General features: G+C 38.5%; 1 protein-coding gene and 1 long non-coding RNA gene across 45 annotated transcripts in view; one reads left to right on the forward strand and one right to left on the reverse strand.

The window, feature by feature from the left end:
- The window catches only part of ASPH (aspartate beta-hydroxylase), a 222749-nt gene that overhangs the window by 129406 nt on the left and 67378 nt on the right, over nucleotides 1-25965 (forward strand). For all 44 annotated transcript variants that reach the window (XM_055286256.2, XM_055286297.2, XM_063643281.1 and 41 more), the window contains 2 exons: nucleotides 11595-11680; nucleotides 16928-17014. In XM_055286256.2, coding sequence (XP_055142231.1) covers nucleotides 11595-11680; nucleotides 16928-17014 — 173 coding nt within the window. The remainder of the gene's footprint in view (nucleotides 1-11594; nucleotides 11681-16927; nucleotides 17015-25965) is intronic.
- On the reverse strand, nucleotides 8519-14049 carry LOC134737211 (uncharacterized). The gene is made up of 3 exons (XR_010121879.1): nucleotides 13886-14049; nucleotides 12638-12813; nucleotides 8519-10896 (listed from the first exon to the last, which is right to left on the reverse strand). It is a non-coding gene; the product is annotated as an uncharacterized lncRNA (long non-coding RNA).

Below are 25965 nucleotides of genomic sequence, written 5' to 3' on the forward strand. Positions count from 1 at the left end.
CAAGCCATCGTTTCATAGATAATATGGAAATATTTAGAAATTTTACCAAGTTCACTCTCAACCTTAGTATTTGAAGATAATGTCCTCTTTATTGTTATTTTTCACTACCTCTGTTTCAGAAAGGCAATGGCTTTGTTTTTCAATATATCAAATAATAGATTTACGGCTCTGTTACTGATCTATAATCTCATTTGTCTGTAATGAGAAACCTCCCATTGAAATGTGTATTTTCTCTGTCGGGTAATACATCAGAAATAGTTTGTCACTTCATCATCCTGCTATTGCTCAAGTAAACTTAACTATTTCTTACTCCCCAGAAACCAGGATCCTCACAGTTGAGTTATTTGTTGAAAGTTTGTGGTCATCCTGTCATGCCTACCACCTCTACCATAAAGCAAGATTAATCAATTTTGTAATGTAAGGTTTTCATTCTCATAGCACATGGAGAAACTCTAAAGATACTCTTGGGGTTTCTCTCATTGTGATTTTCAAGTTGTATTTAAAGATATCCACTCTGTTTTGGTGAAATCTCAGATGATATCTAAAAAATATGAATTCCATGTAATTTATTTCTTAAAAGTTACAATAATGAAAACCAGTCAATATCAGTGCTGAACAAACATCGGTCAAACATATAGATCCTGTTGACATCTAAACAATCAAATGAAAAATAGGATAGTATCAGACATAGGCTTAAAAATACTGAAATTATTCATTCCTATAATATATACAATAATACCCCCTTGTTCATACGGGATACATTCCAAGACTCCTTGGTGGATGCCTAAAACTATGAATAGTACCAAACCTATATATACTATATTTTTTCCTATACATACATACTATGACAAAACTTAATCTATAAATTAGTCACAGTAGGAGATTAACAACAATTGCTGATAATAAAATAGAAACATTATAACAATATACTGTAATAAAAGTTATGTGAATGTGGTCTCCCTCTCAAAATACCTTATTGTATTCTATTGTATTCAGCTATTTTGGGACTATTGCAGACCGTGTGTAACTGACACTGTGAAAAGCAAAACCGTGGATAAAAGGGGATTCCTGTACTAATCTTTACATATAGCTGAGATGTTGCAGAGCAAAATCACCTGTGGCAATTTTTTTGGTATTGGGGTTTGGGAACATCTGTTTTGTATCAGGTCCTTCAGGAGACACTGATGCAAGCTGGGCTTAGAAATTATTATTTCATTTGACATCACTGGGAAATGAGTATTTCATAGACACAATTATTTAAAGATGATGTTAGAAAACTTTAAGCATCATTTAAGCAAAATTAATAAATTCGGGTGATATTTTCTAAAGTACTTTTAAATCATTTCCCCATTTAAAAAATGTGTTGTGCAAATAATTTAACATTCCCTGGTGACTGGAGACTATAATTCTGATTTTAATGAACATCAGTTACTATATCATGCAGTGATGCTTTTGGGGGCTATTGAAGTGTTTGGCACCATTTATGTCTACACAGTTTAACCCATGTTGCAGTGCTATTTGAGCTGGGTTTATTTCAGGTTTATTTCTGGTTTCTGACTTTCTTACTTTCAGTCTGTCAGCTTGTATCTGCTGCTGAGTATATACCTGCTTCAAACAACCCTCACTCCATCTTGTTAGTTTGTTACCTATAATAATTTAAGGGCTAGAGAAACAGAACACCAAGATTATTAGAATTTTATCTAAAATAACATTTGAGGAAGGTGGCTATTCTCTCATGGAACAGTGTGTGTGAGGATAAAATTCAGTGTCTGGCACTGCTGTTGGTGAGGCTGTGGACTGCTTTGGCACTGAAGGGTTTTCTGTTATGTCTAGAAAACACATCACTTAGCATCTCTAAAATTTCTAATTTAACATATGGGGTCACATCTGTTAAAGGATTATTACTCTAGAAGGAGAGTGATGTATAATTTATAAAAATAACCCTATGGGAAGACAGCCAACTACATGTAATAAACCGGAATACTTGCTGTCTCCATTGAATGCTCCCGGCAGAATCTCACGTTATTTCAGTAGAGGGAGCAGATGAAAACAATTGCCCTTTATATACTATTTACTGGGTTGTATAAGTTAGCATCTCTCAGTGAAAAATATTTGTTAACTGTTTGGTTTAAGCTTTGAATATTGATCTCCTGCTGGTATATAGTTGATATTTAATTCTGAAAAAAATAGAAGTCCATTATTCTTAGCTGTAGGAGGCAAGAAAGGGTGTGCCATCCTTGGTAAGAGTGTCTTTCAGGAGTTGCCCAAATTTACTTCTTCTTCTGGTAATACCTATAGAGTAGATAGTGTTAGAGAAAAAAGCCTCAGAAGGGGCCATTTTGGGATGAAACACATTAGCTTTTCTTTCTCACATGGTGATAATACAAACAAAGGCTCCTGCCAGAAGCACCTCCATGGCTGTCTGCATATTGGGTTTCTCAACAGCAAATAGCATGTCTCTCTCTCAATATGAGAGCAGATTTATTTCAGACCCCAGTGTGAGGCATCACAGTAGGGAATACCTTGCACAATTCCCACTTTTAAATGAAAGAGAAAATAACTGAGGGCTCCTACCCACGTCCCCCGCCTGTAGGAACACTCATGGATTCAGGTTTGCTTTTCCTATGATTAGCAGATAATGTTTCATCAAAAATCCTAACATGGGATTCTTGAATTCTTGAATGTTTTCTTCTTTTTTACCCTTTGCCTTAATGTATAGATTTACCTCACTGTCAGACAAATGTAGAGTGATGTTTCTTTTATTGAAATCTATCAGTGATTTTAAAAAGAAAAGCAGAATTAACTTCCAATCCTAATAAAGGAAGATTAAAATAAGCAGGGGTCCTATCTTGGGTTGACTGTTAATTGCTATGAATAATATTGCAGTAAGGTTGCTTTATATGATAACTTTGAAGCTTCACACCACATCTCAAGTCAGATACAGAGCACCTTTTTCTTTAATATCTTATTTTGGTCTTACTTTTCCTTCCCTTAAATTGTTTTGCTTTTTAGATTATTTTTCATCAAATTCTACCTTTGGATAACCATAGCCAAAAGCAGTATTTAATATTTTATGTGATTCTGCTTAAAAACACATACTAGAGTTTGGGAAGCAGGGGAAGTTTAGCATGACCTCAAAGCTCTTTAATCCTTTGTTGACTCGAAATCCAAACTGAATACAGGTATAGTGTGATAAAGTTATTAGTTGCCCAAAATCTCTGCCAGGGAAGTGTTTGATCATAGAGAAAATCTGATCGTTTTAAAAAAATTAACTGCTTAAACATTTATTAAAAAGAGTCAGGCACATTTCCCATTTAATTAAGAACAGAATTTTAAAGTAACTAAAAATAAGAGACTGTAGATGAAAGTCATAATTAACATTTATATGATGTTTTATGCGCCATGACTTTCCTTTACAGTAGTAGGAAGGAGGTCAGATATTCTCCCCATTTCGTGGATGAAAAAGCAAAGGCTCAACGAAATTAAGCCAGCTGCCTCAGAAGTAGCGGAACTGAGGCTCACAGACTGGCCTTCAAGCTTGTGCTTTGTGGTCCTTCTACCAAGCCAGGATGTGTCTGTGTAATGTCTAAATGCTACGTCTTGAGACACAAAATGAAGGAAAATTACTATGGTTATTTAACTGCCTTTATCCTTACAGACAAGTAATACAAAGTTCAACTACTTCTTTTACACAAATAATACTTCTACTAATACTTAATTCCACTGTGTCATCACCCTTAAAACTCTTAGGAACACCCTAGTTTCTTGACTTCTGGGCCAGATGCCAAAGATATAGCAAAATGGTTAAGAATACAGACATTGGAGTCTACTGGATACAACCCCAAGCTTCAGTCTCGGTGCCTACTGTTTACAATTTGTGCAGCTTGGGTGAGTCACACATGTCTAGAAGGCTTAAGTGCTCAATAAATGTCAGCTATTATTATCAGCACAGAATTGGCTAAGGCATTAAGCAGTGACTCAGAACATAACAGCAAGTTGCTTTGGGAAGTTTTTGTTATTCTAAAATTAGCGGGATCTTGCAATCCAAGAATTTACTGTTAGTAGTGCCTTGTATTCTGCCATGTGTGTCCCCATTTGCTCAATATACTGAAAAACCTACCTGGAATAAGATGTGGAATAAATGTTAGTGTTCCCTACAAGATCTTCAATGGGGATTATGGTGCAAGTATCTTGCTGGTTTTTTTGTTTTTTTGTTTTTTTGTCTTTCTCTTCGGGCCCCTCCATTATTGTCCATTATAACTTTTTGGATTTGAACTCTTTATAAAGCAAGCAACTCTCAGGTAATTTTCTGTATTGGTTGCCTATAATTTTCTCATTTTTTAAAAGACAGCTCATATGCCCAATTACAAATTCACATAGCCATATCCCCTTCTAGAATGTCTTGCTTCGTTCATGCCTGCATGCATTCATGCCTTTAGAAACATGAAAATTTGTTGAGGATTTCCTATAAGACAGGCCATGTGCCAAATGCTGTTTGTAAATTATAAGTAACACAGTTCAGAAATTAACAATCCAGCAAGGGAGGAAGGTGGGAGTGAGGGGGGAGAGTTTGAGCAAGCACTGTGTATATACCGCCAGCATGAACACAGCCTGAAGAGTTTACTATTTCTAGAAATAGTAATGAATATAGTAGTAATAGTAATAGAATGTTATATGACCATAGGAGAGATTATTTTCCACCTGAAGATGCCCTAGACTTGATAGAAGAAATGACATTTAAACTAGGTCTCAAAAGTTAAAATATAGAATATTCTCTGGTAGAAATAAAGGAAAGGGTTTTCCAGGAAGATAAAACACCATGAGAAAAACCACAAAAGTGTCAATGTTCATGCCATATTCGAGAGTCTATATAAAGGACATTAATAGAAGAGGAAAATGGAGATTGGGACCAATTTGTGAAAGGCAAAAGCTGGTTCAAGGAAATGCAACTGTGCAAGAGCTCAAGATGCACATTATTTTCCTTGAATAAGTATAGCATTTCAGATGGGCTAGGGGGATAAATTCGTACACACACACACACACACACACACAGTTAAATTAAGGTCCGTATCTAATCAGCCATACAAAATTGTATCAGAAGCAAAATGGCAGCCCAGGGCAGGAGCAGATGCTACGTCCATTTGCATGGCTTCCCTGGCCATCTAGAGTCCTTCACTGGTGCAGATGGGAGCCACAGTTTTCCACTCTCTGTCTTGCATGTTTTCAAAAGCCCAGTTCTTGCTATGCCACTGCCCTTTTGTAGTCAGTGTGTATACCCTCTCTCGAAAAAACTATACTCCCAGAGCACGCACTCTGGACTCTACTGGCTCTTGAAGCAGGCTCAGCATCAATAAAGTTCCTTCCTCAGATGTGTGGAGAAAGCAAGTCAGTGTCTGGGATCCCTGAGCAATATCTACACCTTCAACTTTCCAAAATTCTAGAAAGCTCAGATTCTTATTATAAGAAAATTTATATGTTATGGCACCAAACCTTAGCATCCAAGCAGGAGAGGAATTTTAGCCTTTCACATTAAAAACAAAACAAACAAAAAAACAACCTAATAATAAAGGTTCAAGTTCCTGATTGTGACTGAGTTACAAAATAAATACTCTTTCCTCTGCCCAGAATGCTACCTCTCCCTGGGTATACAGAAGTTTTTAGTTTCTCCAAGAATGCTCACCTCCCAAATAGGTTAGTACCACTCCTCAGTCATCCTTATAATTGCACACATTCCTCTAACTACTAATTATTCATTTATGTCTTCCCCAAAAGACTATAACCTCCTTAAGAAAGATCCTGTTGAATTCTGAGAACCTTACACAATTTTTGGAAAACGGGCACTTTAACAAATTCTTGAGTGAATAAACAAGCTGGTGAACAAGATGGGCCCTAATCCACAGTCCTAGGTCTCCCTCCACTGTGGGCAGAGTGACATGCTGAGGAACGGCCAGTGTTTTGATGTAGTTCAAGAGTAGGGTGCTTGGAAGGCTGGTGGCTGGTAAGAAAGAGGGCAGTCTGGAGTAGAAAAGGTAGCTGGGATGTTAAATACAAAAAATATTCCAGTGTCATCGAGGGCCTAGCTAGGTCTAGATTCGCATGTTGGGTTTTTTCCTTTTATTGTGCAGGTAAGTGTGTCTTAAAACATGGGTGAGTGAATTACCTCCCAACAGATTTTTGGAGAGTTTAAAACTAAATTTAATTTCATTTTTGAAAAGGATGCTGATTTTATTCCCAAGTGTTTCTCATACTATTATACCTACACAGTAAGAGTCTTCACTGAGAATCATGGAGCTTATCTTTGCCTTGTAACTTTTTTTGTTAAAAGTCAGGTTCATTAAGACGGAATTTACATACAGTAAAATTTGCCTTTTATAGTGTGCATTCTATGAATTTTGGCTTATGCATATACATCTACGTACAGTTTATCCACCACAACTAACATATAGAACTTTGCAACCCCCAAAATTATTTTGTGCGCTTATAGTCATCCCCTTTTCCCACCACAGCCTCTGAAGCCACTTACCTGTTTTCTGTCACTACAGTTTTCAGCTTTCCAGAATGCTATCTAAATGGAATTAGTCAGTAGCCTTTTGGACTAGGCCACTTTCACTTAACATAATGCATTTAAAATTCATCCATATTGTTGCAGGTACTGGTGTTATTGCTGAGTAGTATTTCATTGTATGGACATACCACAGATTGTTTTCATTCACCAGTTGATGGACACTGGATTTTCTCTACTTTGGGGCTGTTGTTAAAAACCCCGTGGTGAATATTTGCATACAAGTCTTTGTGTATGTCTTCATGATTTATGTTTTCATTTTTCTTGGGTCCGTAATTAGGAGCAGGATTGCTAGGAGGGCATCCCAGTGAATTTAATTTCTATTTTTTATGTTCTGGGGATCTATGGGTGTATTTTCAGCAATGTAATGACATGAATAAACAGTGTTTCAAAAAGAACCTGAGAACAAGGTGGAACACGGGAACAGACTGGAGTCAGGGAGATCAGTTAGGAAATTGTTGCTTTTCAAAATATACCTTGTAGCAGAAATTGCTGTTTTCTTCACTGTCTTCAATGAAATGGGTATAGGACATAGAGTAATATGAAGAGTCGGTGTCTGTTTTTATTGATGATCAACTTCTCCCCATGGACTGTAGTATAAAAACATCTTCCACGAACTAAGTGGAAATGAAAAGGAATCAATGTAATTTTTATAATCTACAAATGCATTACTAGTGTTTTCCTCCTTCAGCTATCCTTTTATTTTCCTTCTTTTCCATTTTATTTGCTTTTAATATTTCAACCACAGCATGGCAAGGGAAGTAAGGATTTGAAATGTAAGTGCTCCTTTTTCTTTTCTTCTTTGTGCTTTTGAAAAAGGGCCAAACACTTGTAATGGCAGTGATTTAAAAACAAAACAAAACAAAACTTTAATTTATATATAGCATCGATAGCTTTCTCCGAAACCATTTCGAAAGATCCAAATTCAACAAAATTAGTAATTCTTTCTAGTACCTTATAGGTGTACTTTAAAAGACTATGAACATAATTTAAATACTGAAAATTAGAAGCACAGGCCTTTTGAGTTCGAAGAGACCTTAAGAGAAGCAGCCCACGTCACCCATTTGTAGGTGAGAAAGCTGAGGCCCAGAGTGCTGGAGAGTTCACTAGGGTCCCGTCACCAACCTGAATGAGGACTCATTTTTTCTACAGGTAGAACATGTGCCTCCCCAGAATGAGAAGAAACAGTGAGTCTGTGGTTTTTAGCAGTTGGGAAAATTGCCTCAGGCTTTCTGTATACTTAAAAATAAAAATAGGATAAAATTTGAATTTCAAAGACAGGTACAATAGTTGGAAGCTATCAAATATGAAGATGTATGAAAAGATATAACATGGTGACATGCTGTGAGATTTTTAACATTTTGTCTATTTTAGTGCTGTTTTTGAAATATTGTAACACTAAGATACAGCATTGCTCATTAACAAGCATATAATTTTGCTGTTGACTGTTTTAGATGTCCTAAACTGCCAATTTTTAGTTTCTTTTAAATAAATATTATTTTAACTTGAATGTTATAACACAAGAGACATGTTGGGGAAAATCAGTGATGCCCACAGTGAAACTGTCTACTCAGGTGCACACCAGGCTTTCCTGGAGGTCTCACTGTCGTTCTGTTGATAGACACTTCTACAAAAGCAAAATGGACAATTGGGAGACATAAGTCTGTGCTGAGATGACAAGGCATGAGCTCCTACCACCATCAATCTGTGTCACAGAGAAATGTCTATTCATTTTCCATATCAGCATATATGGTAACATATAATGGCATGCAGTTTAAAGCTCATTATTCACTATTTTTTCAGTCTCTGCCTTAGACACATATAGCTTTCAACATTATAGGATTAGGGTTTCTGGGAGGAGAGAGAAGGAAAGCCGAATAAATATAATAGAAGATCATAGCAAACAAATGCATAAGTAATTAAAAGGTGATCAGAGTGTCAGCTTTATTACTTGATGAAAGTTGAAAGATGGGGTTTGGATAATCAGGAATAACAGATTTCTTAACACTGAGCCCCAGAATTGGACATACCCACTGCTCCAGACAGCATGGAACAGCTTTAGTTCTTCCACGTGAGAGCCTCTCTCGCAGTTCCGCTCAGCACGAATGTTCTCAGAAGGTCAGCTCAGCTCAGCTCAGTGTGCATGCTCTTGAGAGGTAGGGAAGGAGTGAAACTGAACTTCAAGTTCATTCTACCAACTCACCAAGTGGATTAAGGCATACCACCTCCCCTGTAGGGAGAGGTAGGAGACAAAGGGTTTTGGAGAATCTTCCCTCTTCTTGGGGAACAAGAAATAAGTATCCCCTTCTTTCCATGTGGGTGAGAGAGGGGAGGGGTCAAGGTAACTAACCCTTTTGGAACCTCAGTGGTCTTCTCCATGTAGTTAAATTCCCTGTATTCAGGAAGTTGAGAAAATAAAAGGTATCTATGTATAGTGCGTGGCCCGGCGACTGGCGCAGAGTGAGTGCTAAAAAGACAGTAGTGATTCCATTCCATCTTCCTTAGGATGATTCCAGGTGCTTCTCTTTGCCCTTATTTTGGTTGCCTTTTATAACCAAGTTTCTGATTTGGACAATTAGGTGTCGTTCTCTGCAATAAAGTCAATATGAAAAAGAATAGATGTGTGAGGAATAGCAAATTCTATTTTTTATTTACTGAGTTTGAGGTATGTGTCAATAGGTGCTTGGATTTATAATTTTTGTGATGCAGGAGAAAATGAACTAGTTGGTTTGTAGTTCAGCTGGAAATTAAGTAGTTAAAGCTGCTAAAGAGACTGAAGACTGACCCTGAAGAATAGAACATCCCAAGGAGCAGCAGGGAGAAGGAGTTACAGAGGCAATAAAGAGAAATTCAAGAGGCTAGAGAATGAGGAAGAACACTGGGAGAGTGGGCTACATAAAAGTCACGGAAAGGGATCATCTAGGAAGGAGGAGGGCATCATCTGTGTCAAATGCTGCCAAAGGGCCAGGTAAAATAGGAAGAAACAGAACAGATAGATTTGCAGAAAGCCATAGCCATTATTATAATAGCTCTCAGGTACTGAGCACTTACTGTATGCCAAGCACTGTGTTAAATGCTTCATATACTATCTTGATTTAACCCTCAAAAGCACCCCTAATATTATAGAGGAGGTAAGTGAAACCCAGAAAAGTTTAGTGCCAGCTTGGCTTAGGTCACAGAGCTTGGAGGTGACAGAGCTGGGACTCAGACCCCTGCCATTGATGCTTAACCACGCAGCCCTCCCTCCTCTGGAAGACTTGCTTCTGCCCATGTGGTGGGTGAGGAAGCCAAAGTGCTGACAGGAAAGGTGACAAAGAGGTGACCCCCAGGGGAGAGGAGGGAGTGTGCCAAGTAGAGGAGGGTAGGCTGAGGTTTGTCTTGGTTTGTTTGTTTGCTGTAAGATGGCAGAAACTTTGGTATTATTTAACGCACTATTAAATTCCCATCAGGGGGCACACGAGAGATCCTGAGAGGAGACATTCAGAAGGCACAGGACAGGTGTGTGTGTTGGCGGGGAGGGGACCTTAGAAAGAAGAGCCCCTTTTCCTTTGTGACAAGATAGGGAAGAAGCTATTAACGTCTGTAGGTTTATTGTCAGAAAATTGATGAAGTTCTCTTCTGATTGTTTTAATTCCTCTCTATCCCTCCCGCTTTGCCCCCTTCCCTGCCACCACTCCTCTTCTCCAGAACATTCTGCTTACCCTTCAAGCTTCCACTCTTGTCACTTGGGGCTTCCGAGAAGTGCTCTGCATCCATCCATTCTGGAGGCACTGCCAGTTGTGCACCAGCAGGACTGGCCCTCTCACCTGCTGGGTGTGCCTTGCCTTCGGGAGGAGGGCTCCTGTTTGCTGGGTGCTGGGGTTGTGCACAGAGCCAAAAACTGTTTGCTAAGTAAGCAATGGATTCATGCTTACATAAATAGATTCAGCCTGCATTTAAGACATGGTACCACCCTGCAAGAGTTAGGACTAAGATAAGTGCATGAAGGATTATAACAAAACCCCTAGTGGGGAAGGACCACAAAACAGAGATATGCAGGGTGGAGTGGACTTAAAGAGGCACACAGTGGAGCAGGGAACTGAGTACTGTGTGGGTGATTTCAGGAGAAACTTTATAAGGAGCATGGTTTTGAACTTATTGTTGAAGGGTAGGCACATTTTTCACAGAAGAAGATAAAGAACAGGCTTTTTATTTAAATGAGGTAGCATAAGAAATGGCACAGATTAGGCACAGTGGCTCATGCCTATAACCCCAGCACCTTGGGAGGCCAAGGCAGGAGGATCGCTTGAGGCCAGGAGCTCAAGACCAGCCTGGGTGACATAGTGAGACTGTTTCTACAGAAAAAAAAAAAAAAGAAAGAAAAAAAGAAAGAAAGTAAGAGAAAGAAAGAAAAAAGAAAAAGAAAGATAAAGAAAGAAAAAGAAAAGAGAAAGATTGATTTAAGAAAGAAAGAAAGAAGGAGAAGAAATGGCACAAAAAGCTTATTTGGGGAACATGGGGCAGTCTGTTTTGGCTGAAGTATGGAACATAGCTGGGGTGGTCAGTCCAGGATGCTCTGGAAGGGCCTTGAATGCTAAACAAAGAAATTCTGTTTTATTTGACTTCCTTGAGAGGAGCGTTCCATTTTCATCTTTATCTGTATCAGAAAAAGTTGTGGACATATTCAAAAAAACTATTTTAAACAATCTTTTGGACATAGCTAAGAAGTAGATTATGAGAGTTTAGAAGTCATACCCACCATTTACATCCCAGAAACCAAGCCAGTATCCTGGAGAGTTTCAGTATGCCATCCACCCACTCTCCCAAGAACACATTGTAGCAGATAGGTAAGGGCTGCATTGCCTTCCTTGGCAGTCACTGGCTTCATCACACCATCTAGGGGAGGAAATGGAAGGCGAGCCTGCAGTGTGCCTTCTCCTGCAGGTCTTTCGTGGAGACCAACATCAGGTTTCCTACTACTTGTAAATTGTTATGCTTAATAACTATTTCTAGCCAAAAAAAGTTAAAAATAAAAATCTCTTTTTTCTTTCAGTTAAGAAAAAGAAGCCTAAACTTTTAAATAAATTTGATAAGACTATTAAGGCTGAACTTGATGCTGCAGAAAAACTCCGTAAAAGGGTAGGTTGATATTTTTTGTGCAATGGTTTTGTTGTTAAATAAACTCAGGCATTACTCTTGATTTGTTAAAAAAAATAGGAAGTGTAAAAGAAACAACAGTTGAATAGAGTGGATTTTCCCCCAGGCACATGAACATTCCGCATGAAATGAATCAGATGGAAGAGAATTGCTACCACATGGCCAAAGAGAAATAGAACTTTCCTTCAGGCCAGCTGATGTGAGTGTCAGCCTACCTCCATCACATTCTAGTTACGTAGCTTTGGGGAAATCACTTGGCTATTCTGGGCGTTAGTTTTCTTACAGACATGATAATGATAAATATTCTTTCTACCTCCGAATTGAGGTTTTTTAAAGATCAATTTAAAGATCAAATGAGAATTTTTTTTTTTTTTTTTTTTGGACAGAGCCTCTGCCCAGGCTGAAGTGCAGTGGCACAGTCTCGGCTAACTGGAACCTCTGCTTCCTGAGTTTAAGCAGTTCTCCTCCTGAGTAGCTGGGATTACAGGTGCTCACCACCATGCCTGGCTAATTTTTGTATTTTTAGTAGAGACAGGGTTTCACCATGTTGCCCAGGCTGGTCTTGAACTCTTGACCTCAAGTGATCCACCCATCTCAACCTCCAAAAGTGCTGGGATTACACGTATGAGCCATAAATGAGATTAAAATAATAATAATAATAATAACACTGTCAAGTATCATAGAAGTGGAAGTTTTTAATTTTATAGCTCCTTGATGCAAAAGGAAAAACTAGGTCAGTCCATTACTCAGAATAGTAACTGGTAGATGAAATGACATTCTTCTTACTTAGGGTTAACCTCAGGCACCTGCAGTTTTCAGGGTAATTTATTTATGTTTTAATTTATCAATATATTTGAAATAGTACTTGCATTTCTTTATAGATATTACAATTTTGAAAACAATAAATTGAAACTGGATTTAAGTTATTTGTTCCCTTACCTTGGTCATATCATCTAATTATCAGGTGCAAAAATATTTATTATAATGTATTTAATGATATCTTCAATTAATCATCTCCTTGTCTTTGGCGGAAATTATTTCTCTGCACTTGAATGTAGACTGTAATGTTCATTAGTTTTCCTGTTATTACAGGCTTTTTAATCAGTAGACATTGGCTGCAATAAAAAAGGAACAAGTGGACTTTAAGTAAACAAACAACAATAAAAACACTCGTTAGGAACTAAAATGGGACAAGAATGTATGTCCGCATGTTTATTGAAAGTGTACCAACAAGCATAAAGGCTTTTGGAACTGGCGTTAGGTGAGGCTTCAAAGCCAAGTTTTGCCAATAAAAACATAGTAACTCCAAAGAATATTGCAGCAAAGTCATCGTTCACTTCCCTTAAATCTAACCACGTGGAATGATTCCTACTTTCTGATGGTAAACAAGAAAGTTAACTGTCTTGTTAAACTTTATGAAGTGAAGCCATCTACTGTTTGTGGTCAGTTTGTATTTCTTAATAGAACTGAAGCAATCATCTTTTTCTGCCACCTCCTTCGGCAACCTCCACTTTCTCTGTACTAAATGTCGTATATAAAAATGGGAGTGCCTATTGCACAGGTGACTTTCAGTGTAAAAAACATATGAGCAGCTTTAGAGAAAGATTTTAATGTAATTATATGCATGATAAAGGAGGGCTCAGTTATGGGGTATTCTGCAGTGTTGCTCCTTTGGAGAAGTTATATTTTTCTCAAGGAGCATCTTGAATTTATACCAGGGAAATAAAAGAGGAAGAAGTAGCCCCACATACAGTTCTTGCTTCTGAAACAACAGGAAGCTATGTTATTGACTGACTCATCAACATAACTCAGTCTTTTAGGGTTGTTTTTATGGCTAATATTTTCAGAGGATGCACCTTAGTGCACTGGACCAGCCAAGTCCAACTAACACCCACTCCACACAGAGCCAGTGCAGCCTCAGTGCATGCCTTAGGCTCAAGGACTATGTTACATGAAAGTATGTGTTCGCTTTTTATCCCCCCAGAAAAGTATAGATCAGATTATATTCCAATCCTCTATTTTAAAAAATAATAAAATTTATTATTTAAAATGCTTTCCTACCTCTGGAAAAAGGGTTTGAAATGATATACTGAAATATATTTGCTTACTTGTTGGAATCATTTATTACAGCATTGTAAGTGATTTTTAAAGAGGTGGGGAGGGAGTAAAGAAAATGTAATCAAATACCTGAAAGTTCACACCACCGGCTCTAAACCATGCTAGGAACGAAGTTAACAATTCCTCGAGGAACAACATGGAAAACAGAATCAGAAGATAAGATTAATATTGTTCATCAGAAGAGCTGTTCTGCTCCAAGTCCAGAGAGAAACATTTGGCTGTAGATCTTCATAAAAGGTATACTGATGGATGCAAAACTTCCTACTTCCCCCCTGACATATACCATTGGATTATTCTACCATGCAGCTGCAGGAATGTATCTTATTATCCTTCCGCACAGCCCATTGGCCTCATGTCAACACAGTGTGGACTACATGCATGTCTCTCCCATGAACTGTCTTGGTCCTAGGACAACGTTATAAGCTATGTTGAGGAACAGATCATTTTCAGCAGTTCTTCAAACACTGTGTGTCTTGCAGCTGAGTTTTTAAATAAGAATTGAGCAATAGTGTTAGGAGCTATACAAGAACTCAGGGAAGGGAAATTCTTTCAGACTAAAAGCAAACACATTTACTTTGCCAGCCAACTGAAGTGAAAGCAAGACTGATGGCCCCTCAGGAAAGTCACAGAGCCTCTGTCTTGCAGGGATTCAAAGGATGCTGCAGACAGAGCCAAAATATCCCATTATTTTAACAGCTTGACAGTGTCAAGCAGGAATATCACACCTTATCAAATTTGTTATGAACATTGTTATTCTTATGTTTTAAGTCTGATATTAGTACATTTAGCACAATTATCATTGAAATAGCTTTGACATTTGCAATTTAAGTTGCATGGGGTGCCTACTAGGCTGAAAATAGACCCCCAAAAGATATGTGTCTGGAACCTGTAAATGTTATGTTATTTGGGAAAAGGATCTTTGCAGATGTGATTAAGGACATTGAGATAGAGAGATTATCCTGGATTATCCAGTTGGGCCTTAAATGCAATCATGTTTCCTCATAAGAGAGGGACAGAGAGAAATTTGATGCAGACAAAATAAAAAGTAACACACACAGAGGAGAAAGAAAGCAGTATGAAGACAGAATTGGATATTGGAGTGATCCATCCACAAATCAAGAAATACTGGGAATAGACAAGGACAAATATTCCAGTAAAACCTCTGGAGAGAGCACAGCCCTGCCACCATCTTGATTTCATCCCAGAGAAACTAATTCTGGAAATCTGTTCTGCAAAACTGCAAGAGAGCAAAGTTCTCTTGTTTTAAGCCATCAAGTTTGTGTTAGTTTGTTACAGATGCCATCGAAGAGTAACACAGATTTCAATACTGGGCCTGCAGGTACACAGAAGTCAAGAATTGAGGTTTGGGAACCTCTGCCTAGATTTCAGAGGATGTGTATTGAATTGCCTGGATGTCCAAGCAAAAGTTTGCTGTACGGGTCGAGCCCTCATGGAGAACCTCTGCTAGGGCAGTGTAGAAGGGAAATGTGGGGTTGGATCCCCCACATAGAGTCCCCACTGGGGCACTGCCTAGTGGAGTTGTGAGAAGAGGGCCACCATCCTGCAGGCCCCAGAATGGTAGATCCACCAACAGCTTGTACTGTGTGCCTGTAAAAGCCACAGATACCTAAGACAGGCCCATGAAAGCAGCTGGGAGGGGGACTGTACCCTGCAAAGCCACAGGGGTGGAGCTGCCCAAGACCATGAGAGCCCACCACTTGTATCAGCGTGACCCGGATGTGAGACATGAAGTCAAAGGAGATGATTTCAGAGCTTTAAAATTTAATGACTGCCACACTGGATTTCAGACTTGCATGGAACTTGAAGCCCCTTTGTTTTGGCCAATTTCTCCCATTTTGAATGGGAGCATTTATCCAAAACCTGTACCCCCATTGTATCTTAGAAGTAACTGATTTGCTTTTGATTTTACAGGCTTCTAAGTGAATGGGACTTGCCTTGTCTCAGATGAGACTTTGGACTTTGACTTTGGGTTTATGCTGGAATGAGTTAAGCTTTTGGGGGACTGTTGTAAAGGCATGGTTGTGTTTTGAAATGTGAGGACATGAGAATTGGGAGGGATCGGGGTGGAATGATATGGTTTCACTGTGTCTCCACCCAAATCCCATCTCAAATTGTAATCCCCATGTGCCTAGAGAGAGACCTGGTGGAAGGTGATTGGATCAAGGGGGCAGTTTCCCCTATGCTGTTCTCATGATAGTGAGTAAGTTCTCATGAGATCTGATGGTTTTATAACGGGCTCTACCCCCTTCGCTCCTCACTCTTCTCTCTCTTGCCACCATGTGAGGAAGGTCCTTGATTCCTCTTTGCCTTCTGCCACGATCGCAAGTTTCCTCAGGCCTCCCCAGCCATGTGGAACTGTGATTCAATTAAACCTCTTTCCTTTATAAATTATCCAGTCTCAGGTATTTTTTATAGCAGTGTGAAAACAGACTAATACAATATTTTAGAACATAGATAGAACCTGTACTTATATTGAAGGAAAATTCAATTTCTTTAGCAAAACCACATATTACATCATTTATCAGGTGTCTGTCTTTTTTTGTGTGTGTGTGAGATTGGGCATCCTTGCCATTTTCTTTTTTTTGTCATTTTATTTATTTATTTATGTTTTTATTATTATACTTTATGTTCTATGGTACGTGTGCACAATGTACAGGTTTGTTACATATGTATACAGTATACATGTGCCATGTTGGTGTGGTGCACCCGTTAACTCATCATTTACATTAGGTATATCTCCTAATGCTAGCCCTCCCCCCTGCCCCCACCCCACAACAGGCCCCGGTGTGTGATGTTCCCCACCCTGTGTCCAAGTGTTCTCATTGTTCAGTTCCCACCTATGAGTGAGAACATGTGGTGTTTGGTTTTCTGTCCTTCAGTCTTTTTAAAAATTAAGTAAATATGTGTTCATTACTAGTTTTCTGTTTGCCTTAATATAGCTGTTTTTAAAATCTTAGATAAAACGATCTTTACACTCAGGATGGAATCTAGGAAATTCTGACAAAACCACTTGCTGAATATTAAAATAACAATATTGATTGATTATGCATTTTAATTTATTTTATTTTTGTAATTTTGTCTTTCTAACAGGGAAAAATTGAGGAAGCAGTGAATGCATTTAAAGAACTAGTACGCAAATACCCTCAGAGTCCACGAGCAAGATATGGGAAGGCACAGGTATTCTGAGACCCTTCTCCTTAGGACACTTTTTTGATGTTCATGTGTTTTGTGTAATTGAATTTTTTACTCCTCACTATTTTCCCTTTCTAATGTCTATACAGAATCAGTTTCTCATGTATATGCATAAGCAAGAAATACAATTATCACTATTGCATACTGCTGAATTTAGTAACATTTTTTTTTCTGCTCCCCCTCCATATGACTTCTCTCTGGCTTTGAAAAGAAAATAAAGAGTAACATTTTTGTCATTGATTTACCATCCCTTCATGTCCCATTCCATCTAATCCCACCATACAATGTTCACTTGAGGCTCCTCAGAGCTTTCAGACTCTCAGTTTTATAACTGGAGGTTGCAAGTATGCTTAGGAAAGACCTTTCTAAAATATGAAGTGGAACATTCTTCGATGTCTCTATAGTTTTTTCCAACAGACTCATTTCTTAGCAGCTACCTTTATCCTCATCTCCCACCATCTCCTTTCTTATCTGGCTTTCTGTAGTTTCCAACTTATTTCATGAAGCATGTCCCCATTCACCTGTAACTGCATAAACACACTGTATGTCAGTGTTTTAGGCCCTGGGAATGTCTGTTTTGTATTCTTTTATGAGATGGTTAGTCAGGTGCAGGTACAAGAGGTCTCACAGGACAGGATTAGGAAAAAGCAAAGTTTATTATGCTCACAAGTCCTAGAGACAGGAGGCCCAGCATGCCACACAGGGCTACATGGGAAAGACTCAAGGTGATCAGGGGATGGTACGCAAGAGCGAGGGGAAGGTTTGGCCGTAGCCTTTATTGAGGTTTCCATGGAAAAGGCAAAGTAGGGCAGGGTGAACAGTTTAGGACTGGCTGGTTTGAATAATTTCAGCCTACAGGGGTGGTACCTGGCCCTGAGATGATTAAAGTAGAGGAGGCGTGGCTCTGGATTGGTTAGTTTGCATATCAAAAGCTTTCTCCTGGCTGAGCACTGGCCATCTCAGAATTGTCTAGCTCAGGGCAGTCTCTCCCCAGCCAGAGAAGTTTTTTAAGATGTCAAAACATCATAATATACAGATAATTTAAAAATAATTACAATACAATACAATGAACATTCTTGTGGATTCCAGTGGAAGATTTTTTTACTTATTAACGAATATTTGGTGAAAGCCCACTGTGTGCTAGGCCCTGTTCTAAGCATTAGAGATACAGCCATCAGTAGAACATTTTTTAAAAGCCCTGGTGCTTACAGAGTTTCCATTGTAAAGGGGAAGACAATGCATAAGACAAGTAAGTCCAATGTGTATGCTTTCTAGGGCTAAGTGCTAAGCAGAGGATAAAGAAAACAGAGAACAGCCAATAGACATGTGAGGGGGTTGACGTGGTATGAAAGGTGGCAGGGAAAGGTCTCATCAAGGAGGTGACATTTGAGCAATGCCCTGAAAGTCTTTATAAATAAATATGTACTTAAAGAACGTTATACAGTATTAAGAATAAATATGTTAGATCATCTTACCTAATAAGACATGCTGTAAAGAAAATAAGAAAATGTAATGGAATAAAGAGCATACCTATTAAGATATTTTTGGCTGCAGGTAACATGACTGAAAGAACGGGGCAGACAGCGCTTTGGACAAGTTGGGCAGGAAAGGTCTCTCTAGGGAGGCAACATGTGGCTGAGATGTGAGGAGGTTACATTACTAGAAGGAGCTATCCAGGCAAGAGAAAGCAGCAAGTCAAAGGCTTTGAGGCAGGAAAACAATCTTGGGATAAGCCTGAGGAAAGAAAGAAGGGCATGCTGGGGGCAGGGAAGCAAGGATCAAGGAGGCTGCGGCCTTGCAGATTTTATTCTACATGTTCTGAGAAGCCATGGGAGGGTTTGTTTGTTTTTTAGGGTTTTGTTTATTTGTTTGTTTTTATACTTTAAGTTCTGGGATACATGTGCAGAACATGGAGGTTTGTTACATAGGTATACACATGCCATGGTGGTTTGCTGCACCCATCAACCCATCACCTATATTAGCTATTTCTCCTAATGCTATCCCTCCCCTAGCCCCCCACCCCTGACAGGCAGGCCCCGTGTGTGATGTTGCCCTCCCTGTGTCCATGTGTTCTCATTGTTCAACTCCCACTTATGAGTGAGAACATGTGGTATTTGGTTTTCTGTTCCTGTGTTAGTTTGCTGAGAATGATGGTTTCCAGCTTCATCCATGTCCCTGCAAAAGACATGAACTCATCCTTTTTTATGGCTGCATAGTATTCCATGGTGTATATATGCCACATTTTCTTTATCCAGGCTATCATTGGTGGGCATTTGGGTTGGTTACAAGTCTTTGCTATTGTAAATAGTGCCACAATAAACATACATGTGCATGTGTCTTTATAGTAGAATGATTTATAATCCTTTGGGTATATACCCAGTAATGGGATTGCTGGGTCAAATAGTATTTCTGGTTCTAGATCCTTGAGGAATTACCACACTGTCTTCCACAGTGGTCGAACTAATTTACACTCCCACCAACAGTGTAAAAGCATTCCTATTTTTCCACATCCTCTCTATAATCTGTTGTTTCCTGACTTTTTAATGATTGCCATTCTAACTGGTGTGAGATGGTATCTCATTTTGGTTTTGATTTGCATTTCTCTAATGACCAGTGATGATGAGCTTTATTTCATGTTTGTTGGCCACATAAATGTCTTCTTTTGAGAAGTGTCTGTTCATATCCTTCACCCACTTTTTGATGGGGTTGTTTGTTTTTTTCTTGTAAATTTGTTTGAGTTCATTGTAGATTCTGGATATTAGCTCTTTCTCAGAGAGGGAGATTGCAAAAATTTTCTTCCATTCTGTAGGTTGCCTGTTCACTTTGATGATAGTTTCTTTTGCTGTGCAGAAGTTCTTTAGTTTAATTCGATCCTATTTGTCAATTTTGGCTTTTGTTACCATTGCTTTTGGTGTCTTAGTCATGAAGTCTTTGCCCATGCCTATGTCCTGAATGGTATTGCCTAGGTTTTCTTCTCGGGTTTTTATGGTTTTAGGTCTTACATTTAAGTCTTTAATTTTTGTATAAGGTATAAGGAAAGGGCCCAGTTTCAGTTTTCTGCATATGGCTAGCCAGTTTTCCCAACACCATTTATTAAATAGAGAATCCTTTCCCCATTGCTTGTTTTTGTCAGGTTTGTTAAAGATCAGATGGTTGTAGATGTGTGGTGTTATTTCTGAGGCCTCTGTTCTGTTCCATTGGTCTATATATCTGTTTTGGTACCAGTACAATGTTGTTTTGGTTACTGTAGCCTTGTAGTATAGTTTGAAGTCAGGTAGTGTGATGCCTCCAAGCTTTGTTCTTTTTGCTTAGGATTGTCTTGGCTATATGGCTCTTGTTTGGTTCCACATGAAATTTAAAGTAGTTTTTTTCTAATGCTGTGAAGAAAGTCAATTGTAGCTTGATGGGGATAGCATTTAATCTATAAATTACTTTGGGCAGTATGGCCATTTTCACGATATTGATTCTTCCTATCCAGGAGCATGGAATGTTTTTCCATTTGTTTGTGTCCTCTCTTATTTCCTTGAGCAGTGGTTTGTAGTTCTCCTTGAAGAGGTCCTTCACATCCCTTGTAAGTTGTATTCCTAGGTGTTTAATTCTCTTTGTAGCAATTGTGAATGGGAGTTCACTCATGATTTGGCTCTCTGTTTGTCTATTATTGGTGTATAGCAATGCTTGTGATTTTTGCACATTGATTTTGTATCCTGAGACTTTGCTGAAGTTGCTTATCAGCTTAAGGAGTTTTAGGGGTGAGATGATGGGGTTCTCTAAATATACAATCATGTCATCTGCAAACAGAGACAATTTGACTTCCTTTCTTTCTATTCGAATACGCTTTATTTCTTTCTCTTGCCTGATTACCCTGGCCAGAACTTCCAATACTATGTCGAATAGGAGTGGTGAGAGAGGGCATCCTTGTGTCAACAGTCTGGTTGTTTTTTGTAAAGTTTGCTTTGATTACTGAGTGGAAAATGGATTATGGAGGCAAAAGTAGATACAAAAAGAATAGAAGGCTATTGCAAGTGTACACAAGAGATGCTGGTGGCTTGGACTGCGGTCACGGCCATGGAGATGAGGGAAGTGGGCAGGTGGTGGAGCTGAAAGGACTTGAGGAGGGATTAGATGTAAAAATGTCAGAGGCAGAGGACTCAAGGCTGACCCCTGAGTTTTTGGTTCAGCCAGCTGAGTAGAGGATAATACCAGTTACTGACCAGGAAGAGCAAGTCTGCAGTGATGCAGAAATCAAGAGTTCAAGAGTTTGCTGTTGGTCTTATTAAGTGTGTGATGCCTATGAGACATTCAGGTGGACAAGTCAAGTAGACCATTGGATTCACAGAGCCTGGAACTTGGAGGAAAAGACAGGGCAGGATATCAAAATGTGCCAGGAGGTAAAGCTCCAAGAGCTCTGCCTAGAGGTCAAGATTGTCAACCCTGCTGGGAAATGGTAGATTCAGAGTGCAGAAATTTTCCAGACAGAGGAGATGCTGAGAGCACCCCTCTGGAGAAGGTCCATGCAGACATTTGTGCAGGACACACACAGGAACTCACTCAGCTGTAGATAAAACAAGTGAATTTTGTTCTGAACTGAAGGTGGTGATCACTTGAGATCCAGATGCTCAGTATCTTCTTATATCTCCATTAAAAAGTAATCAATATATTTTTTATTAATTTGATTTTAATTAAATTTGTGAAAAATTGATTCAAATAAGTTCCTCTTGTCCATGGTACAGACCAACTTTAGCAGACAGCAACTGTATGATTTTTATAAATTAATTTGGTCAGTAATTCTCTAAAATTGCTAAATCATTTTGCTATTAAGAGTGTGTTTGTTACCAAAAAGATCATGCCTATTCAAATAAGTAGTGTTTTTTGTCACTAGTATTAAGTCGTTTCATTAAGAGAAGCATATGAACTAGAGAGAAAAATGGTTTATGCAAATGCTAATTTAATTATGGCAAAAATGTTTTATACTTTAGAAGTTTTCCTCATATGTAATATTAATTGTGAGTACCAAAGTCTAAGTAAATGAAGTGCTCTTGAAACAGTGTGATTGTTATATTTACAGTCAGCCCTCCGAATCCTCGTGTTCCATATCCGTGGATTCAACCAACCACAGATTGAAAATATTCAGAAAAAAAAATAACAATGCAACGATTAAAATAATACAAATAAAAATGATACAATATAACAACTATTTACATAGAAGTTACATTGTATTGGGTATAATAAGTAATCTAGTGATGATTTAAATTATACAGGAGGATACGCATAGGTAATATGCAAATACTATACCATTTTATATCAGGAACCTGAGCATCTGCAGACTGAGCTATTGCAGTGCGGCAGTGATGGCGGTGGTCTTGGAACTAATCTCCAGTATTTAACTAAGGATGACTGTATATCCTTATTTCACAGTAGAAAATTGAGATTTTGGCTTCAAGCAATATCTTTTATCTCTAAGCTATTATGCTTCAATGTGTTATTGCTATTAATATTAATGTGGCATACAGCAAAATTTAGGCATGGTAAATTAAATTTTAATAGAGTAATTTAAAGGAAACTTCAAATTCATAGTAGTTTTAAAAATAAAAATTCAACAGAAGATGGGTTTTATAGGAAGAAATTATGACTTTTTCATTCTTTGTTAGCAGATTAAACAATTACTTTGGAATATTCCAACAAATTTTTAAAATTTAGCAACATTAAGTCATATATAAACTATAGTATCTCTCATTTCTAAAGTAGCACTGATATTGTCTTTTTCTTCATATCACCAAAATTAATTTTGATCAAGTTCCCTGAACATTGGACACAAAATATTAAAATATAAACTCAATTCACTTTATTATCTTTCACAAACCATTAATGCCTTTGAGGCAAAAAATGACACCTCATAGGAAGATTGGTTGGGTGAATTAGTTAGAGTCAACAAAAGTCTTTGAGATGTTAAAATCCTGTAACAAATATTCAGTTTCAGCTTAGCTTGTTTTATCTACAGATGCTAAACTGATAAAAATCAATCTGTAGACTTTTCAGTGCAAGTGCCTATCAGTTTTATTCAAGAGATTATAAAGAATTATGTGCCATTTTAGTAGTGATATTTTTCTAATTCTGCATGTTGTAAATGTTAATACTTCATTAAAACAAAGGGCCCTGGGGCACCAGAGAGGGGACAAGGCATACAGATTAAACTATCTCTCTCCCTTTTCAGATTGAGTTTAAAGATGTTTATTCCAATCTCAATAAAGAAAGGACTGTCTTGGTAGGCGTTTGTCCTCCCACTAATGCTACAGAGACCTCCAGTTCCGGGATCTTTTTGGGCACTCTGTAGGTTCAAAATGAAGAGAGTGAACCACAGATGGTTTACAATTTACAATGGTTTTTCTTAACAATTTTCCAACTTTGTAATGGTGTGAAAGTGATACACATTGAGTAGAAACTGTACTTCAGTATAGTATCCAATAAATTACATGAGATATTCAACATTTTATTATAAAATAGGCTGTATGCTAGGTAATTTTGCACAAATGTAGGCTGAGTAAGTTTTCTGAGCACATTTAATGTAGGCTCTGCTAAGCTGTGATGTTCAGCAGGTTATCTGTATTAAATACATTTTTGACTTACAACGTTTTCAGCTTACGATGAGGTGTAACCCCATCGAAAGTCAGTGAACATCTGTAGACGGTTTTGAAAGGACTCTCAGGTCTGGAACTCTGTGTTTCTGCAAAGTTGTCTATCAACATTCATATTCTGGGGAGTTAACTCACTATAACAAAACTCACAAGGAGCTGATACCTATACAGAAGAGCCAGTATATGAATATATGATAGAAGGCCATGCCAGCATCATGATCAGTGTGGGTCATTGACACTGGACTTTGTCTCCTGGTAGGTAAGACTATTCTGGAGACCATTTACAGACTTCCAAAGATAGTGAATGGTCTGGAGCATATCTCCATTTAGCAAGGGTGAATTTCCTTTTCTAATCTAGAGATTTTTATCCTGCCAAGTTTTCTTTCTCATAAATCTGTCCACTTCTATCACTACTGCTTTAATTCTAGTTCTCATCATCTTGGGTAACTTATCCTAATCAGTTCATATTATCAAGTTATTTCATTGATGTGTTATTTTGTGAAAAAGAATCCCATAGTTGTCTTATTTTGTCAATTTGTGCTGATTCTTAGGTTTGTTTGTTTGTTTTTTACTTTGGGATATGGGAGGGATGGGTCATTTTCTTACTGTGCCCTCAAATTATGGAGCGATATTTTATTTTGGTTCTGCATAGATCTATATATTAACTACAGCACACATTTTAACAACATAAACATGTTTAAATATTCTGAGAAAAAAATATATATGCTACTTTTAGCGTCTAGCCAGAATCATTTTTCCTCAAATAATCGTCTTCAGATTGTAGCCTCCTAAATCTGATGAGATATTGATGACATTTTACACATTCTCCTCTCTCTTCCTGCCTCCAGTATTTTACTCCCCATTCTCAGTTTCCAGCTAAGAATGTTGATTCTTATTTCATTAAGAAAATAGAAATATCCAGACAATTTCCACATGATGCTGCTACTATGCTAACAGCCATCCTCTACCTGCGCCCATATGCTCTGCCTTCCCTCCTGTTAGCACAGATGGACTATTCTGGTCCCTGTTCCTCTCTCACCTGCTGAAGGACATCCCTGTAATTTTTGTGTCTCCTTCCGTATCATCAGATTTTCCCTCTCTACTGAGTCTCCTGCATCTCCTTGGAAACATGCTGTACTATTTCCCATCCTTAAAGAACCCCCCTTATCTGCACATTACCCTCTGCCACCTGGCTCATTTTTCTGCTCTCCTTTACAGTGAAACTCTTCGAAAGAGTTATCTCCACCTCCTTCCATCTCATGTTCTCTTGAACCTGCCGTACTCTGGTGCTCCCTCCTTTTTGCTGCTCCTCCCTTGTTATCCTGATCTCTAATGACCTTTCAACATTGGAGTTCTTTAGGATTCAGTTCTTGGACTGCTTCTTTTCTCTGTCTACACTCTCAAATGCTTCTAGCTTCCTAGCTTTACATACCGTCTTCATCCTTGATGATTCCCACACTTAACGTCTCTTACTCTGACCTCCCTCCTGAACTTCAGACTCATATATGTCCCTTCTTGGTCAATAACTCCATTTGGATATCTTATAGGCATTTTAGGTTTAATATATCCAAAACAGATCTCCTGATTCTATACTGCCCCCAAACCTGCTTCTGCCCTTTCTTGCCATTCTCAAGGAATGACAGTTCATCCAGTAATCACTGAAGCCCAAACCTTGTTCATTCTTGGTTTTTCTCTCTCCCCTTTTCTCACACCCTACATTTAGACCATCAGCAAATCTGTTGGCTCTGACTTTCAAAATGTATCTATAATCTGACCACTTATTACCACTTCCATTACTGCTACCTTAGTCCAAGCCATAACAATCCCACACCTGGATTCCTGCTGGATTGTTCTGCCTCTCCCAGCTTCTCAGTCTGTTCTCCATACAGCTGCCACCATGATCCCTTCAACACATACATCAGATCATTTCAAAAGCCCCTATTGTCTTCCCATCTCACTTCATGTACTAGAATTGTCAGTATCTTGCCAGGCCCTACTTTACCTGATGGCCTCCATTGGTCTTCCCTTTCCTCCCTTCCACTGCACTGGCCTTTCCTCAATTCCTCACTCCTACCTCCAAGCCTTTGCTCTTGCTCTTTTCCCTGCCTAGAATGCTACTCCCCAAGGTATCTTCATAATTTGCTCCTTCTCTTCTTTCAGGCCCTCCCCAATCATCCTGATTAAATTAGCAACTTCTTACCATTCCCACCCAGCACTCCTAAGCCTGCCTTGTTTTTATCCACAGCACTTATGGCTGCTAGACATATGGTACCTTTATTTGTTTATTATATTTGCCACCTTTCC

Source organism: Symphalangus syndactylus, chromosome 7 (genome assembly GCF_028878055.3).
Source record: "Symphalangus syndactylus isolate Jambi chromosome 7, NHGRI_mSymSyn1-v2.1_pri, whole genome shotgun sequence".
Lineage (NCBI taxonomy): Eukaryota > Metazoa > Chordata > Mammalia > Primates > Hylobatidae > Symphalangus > Symphalangus syndactylus.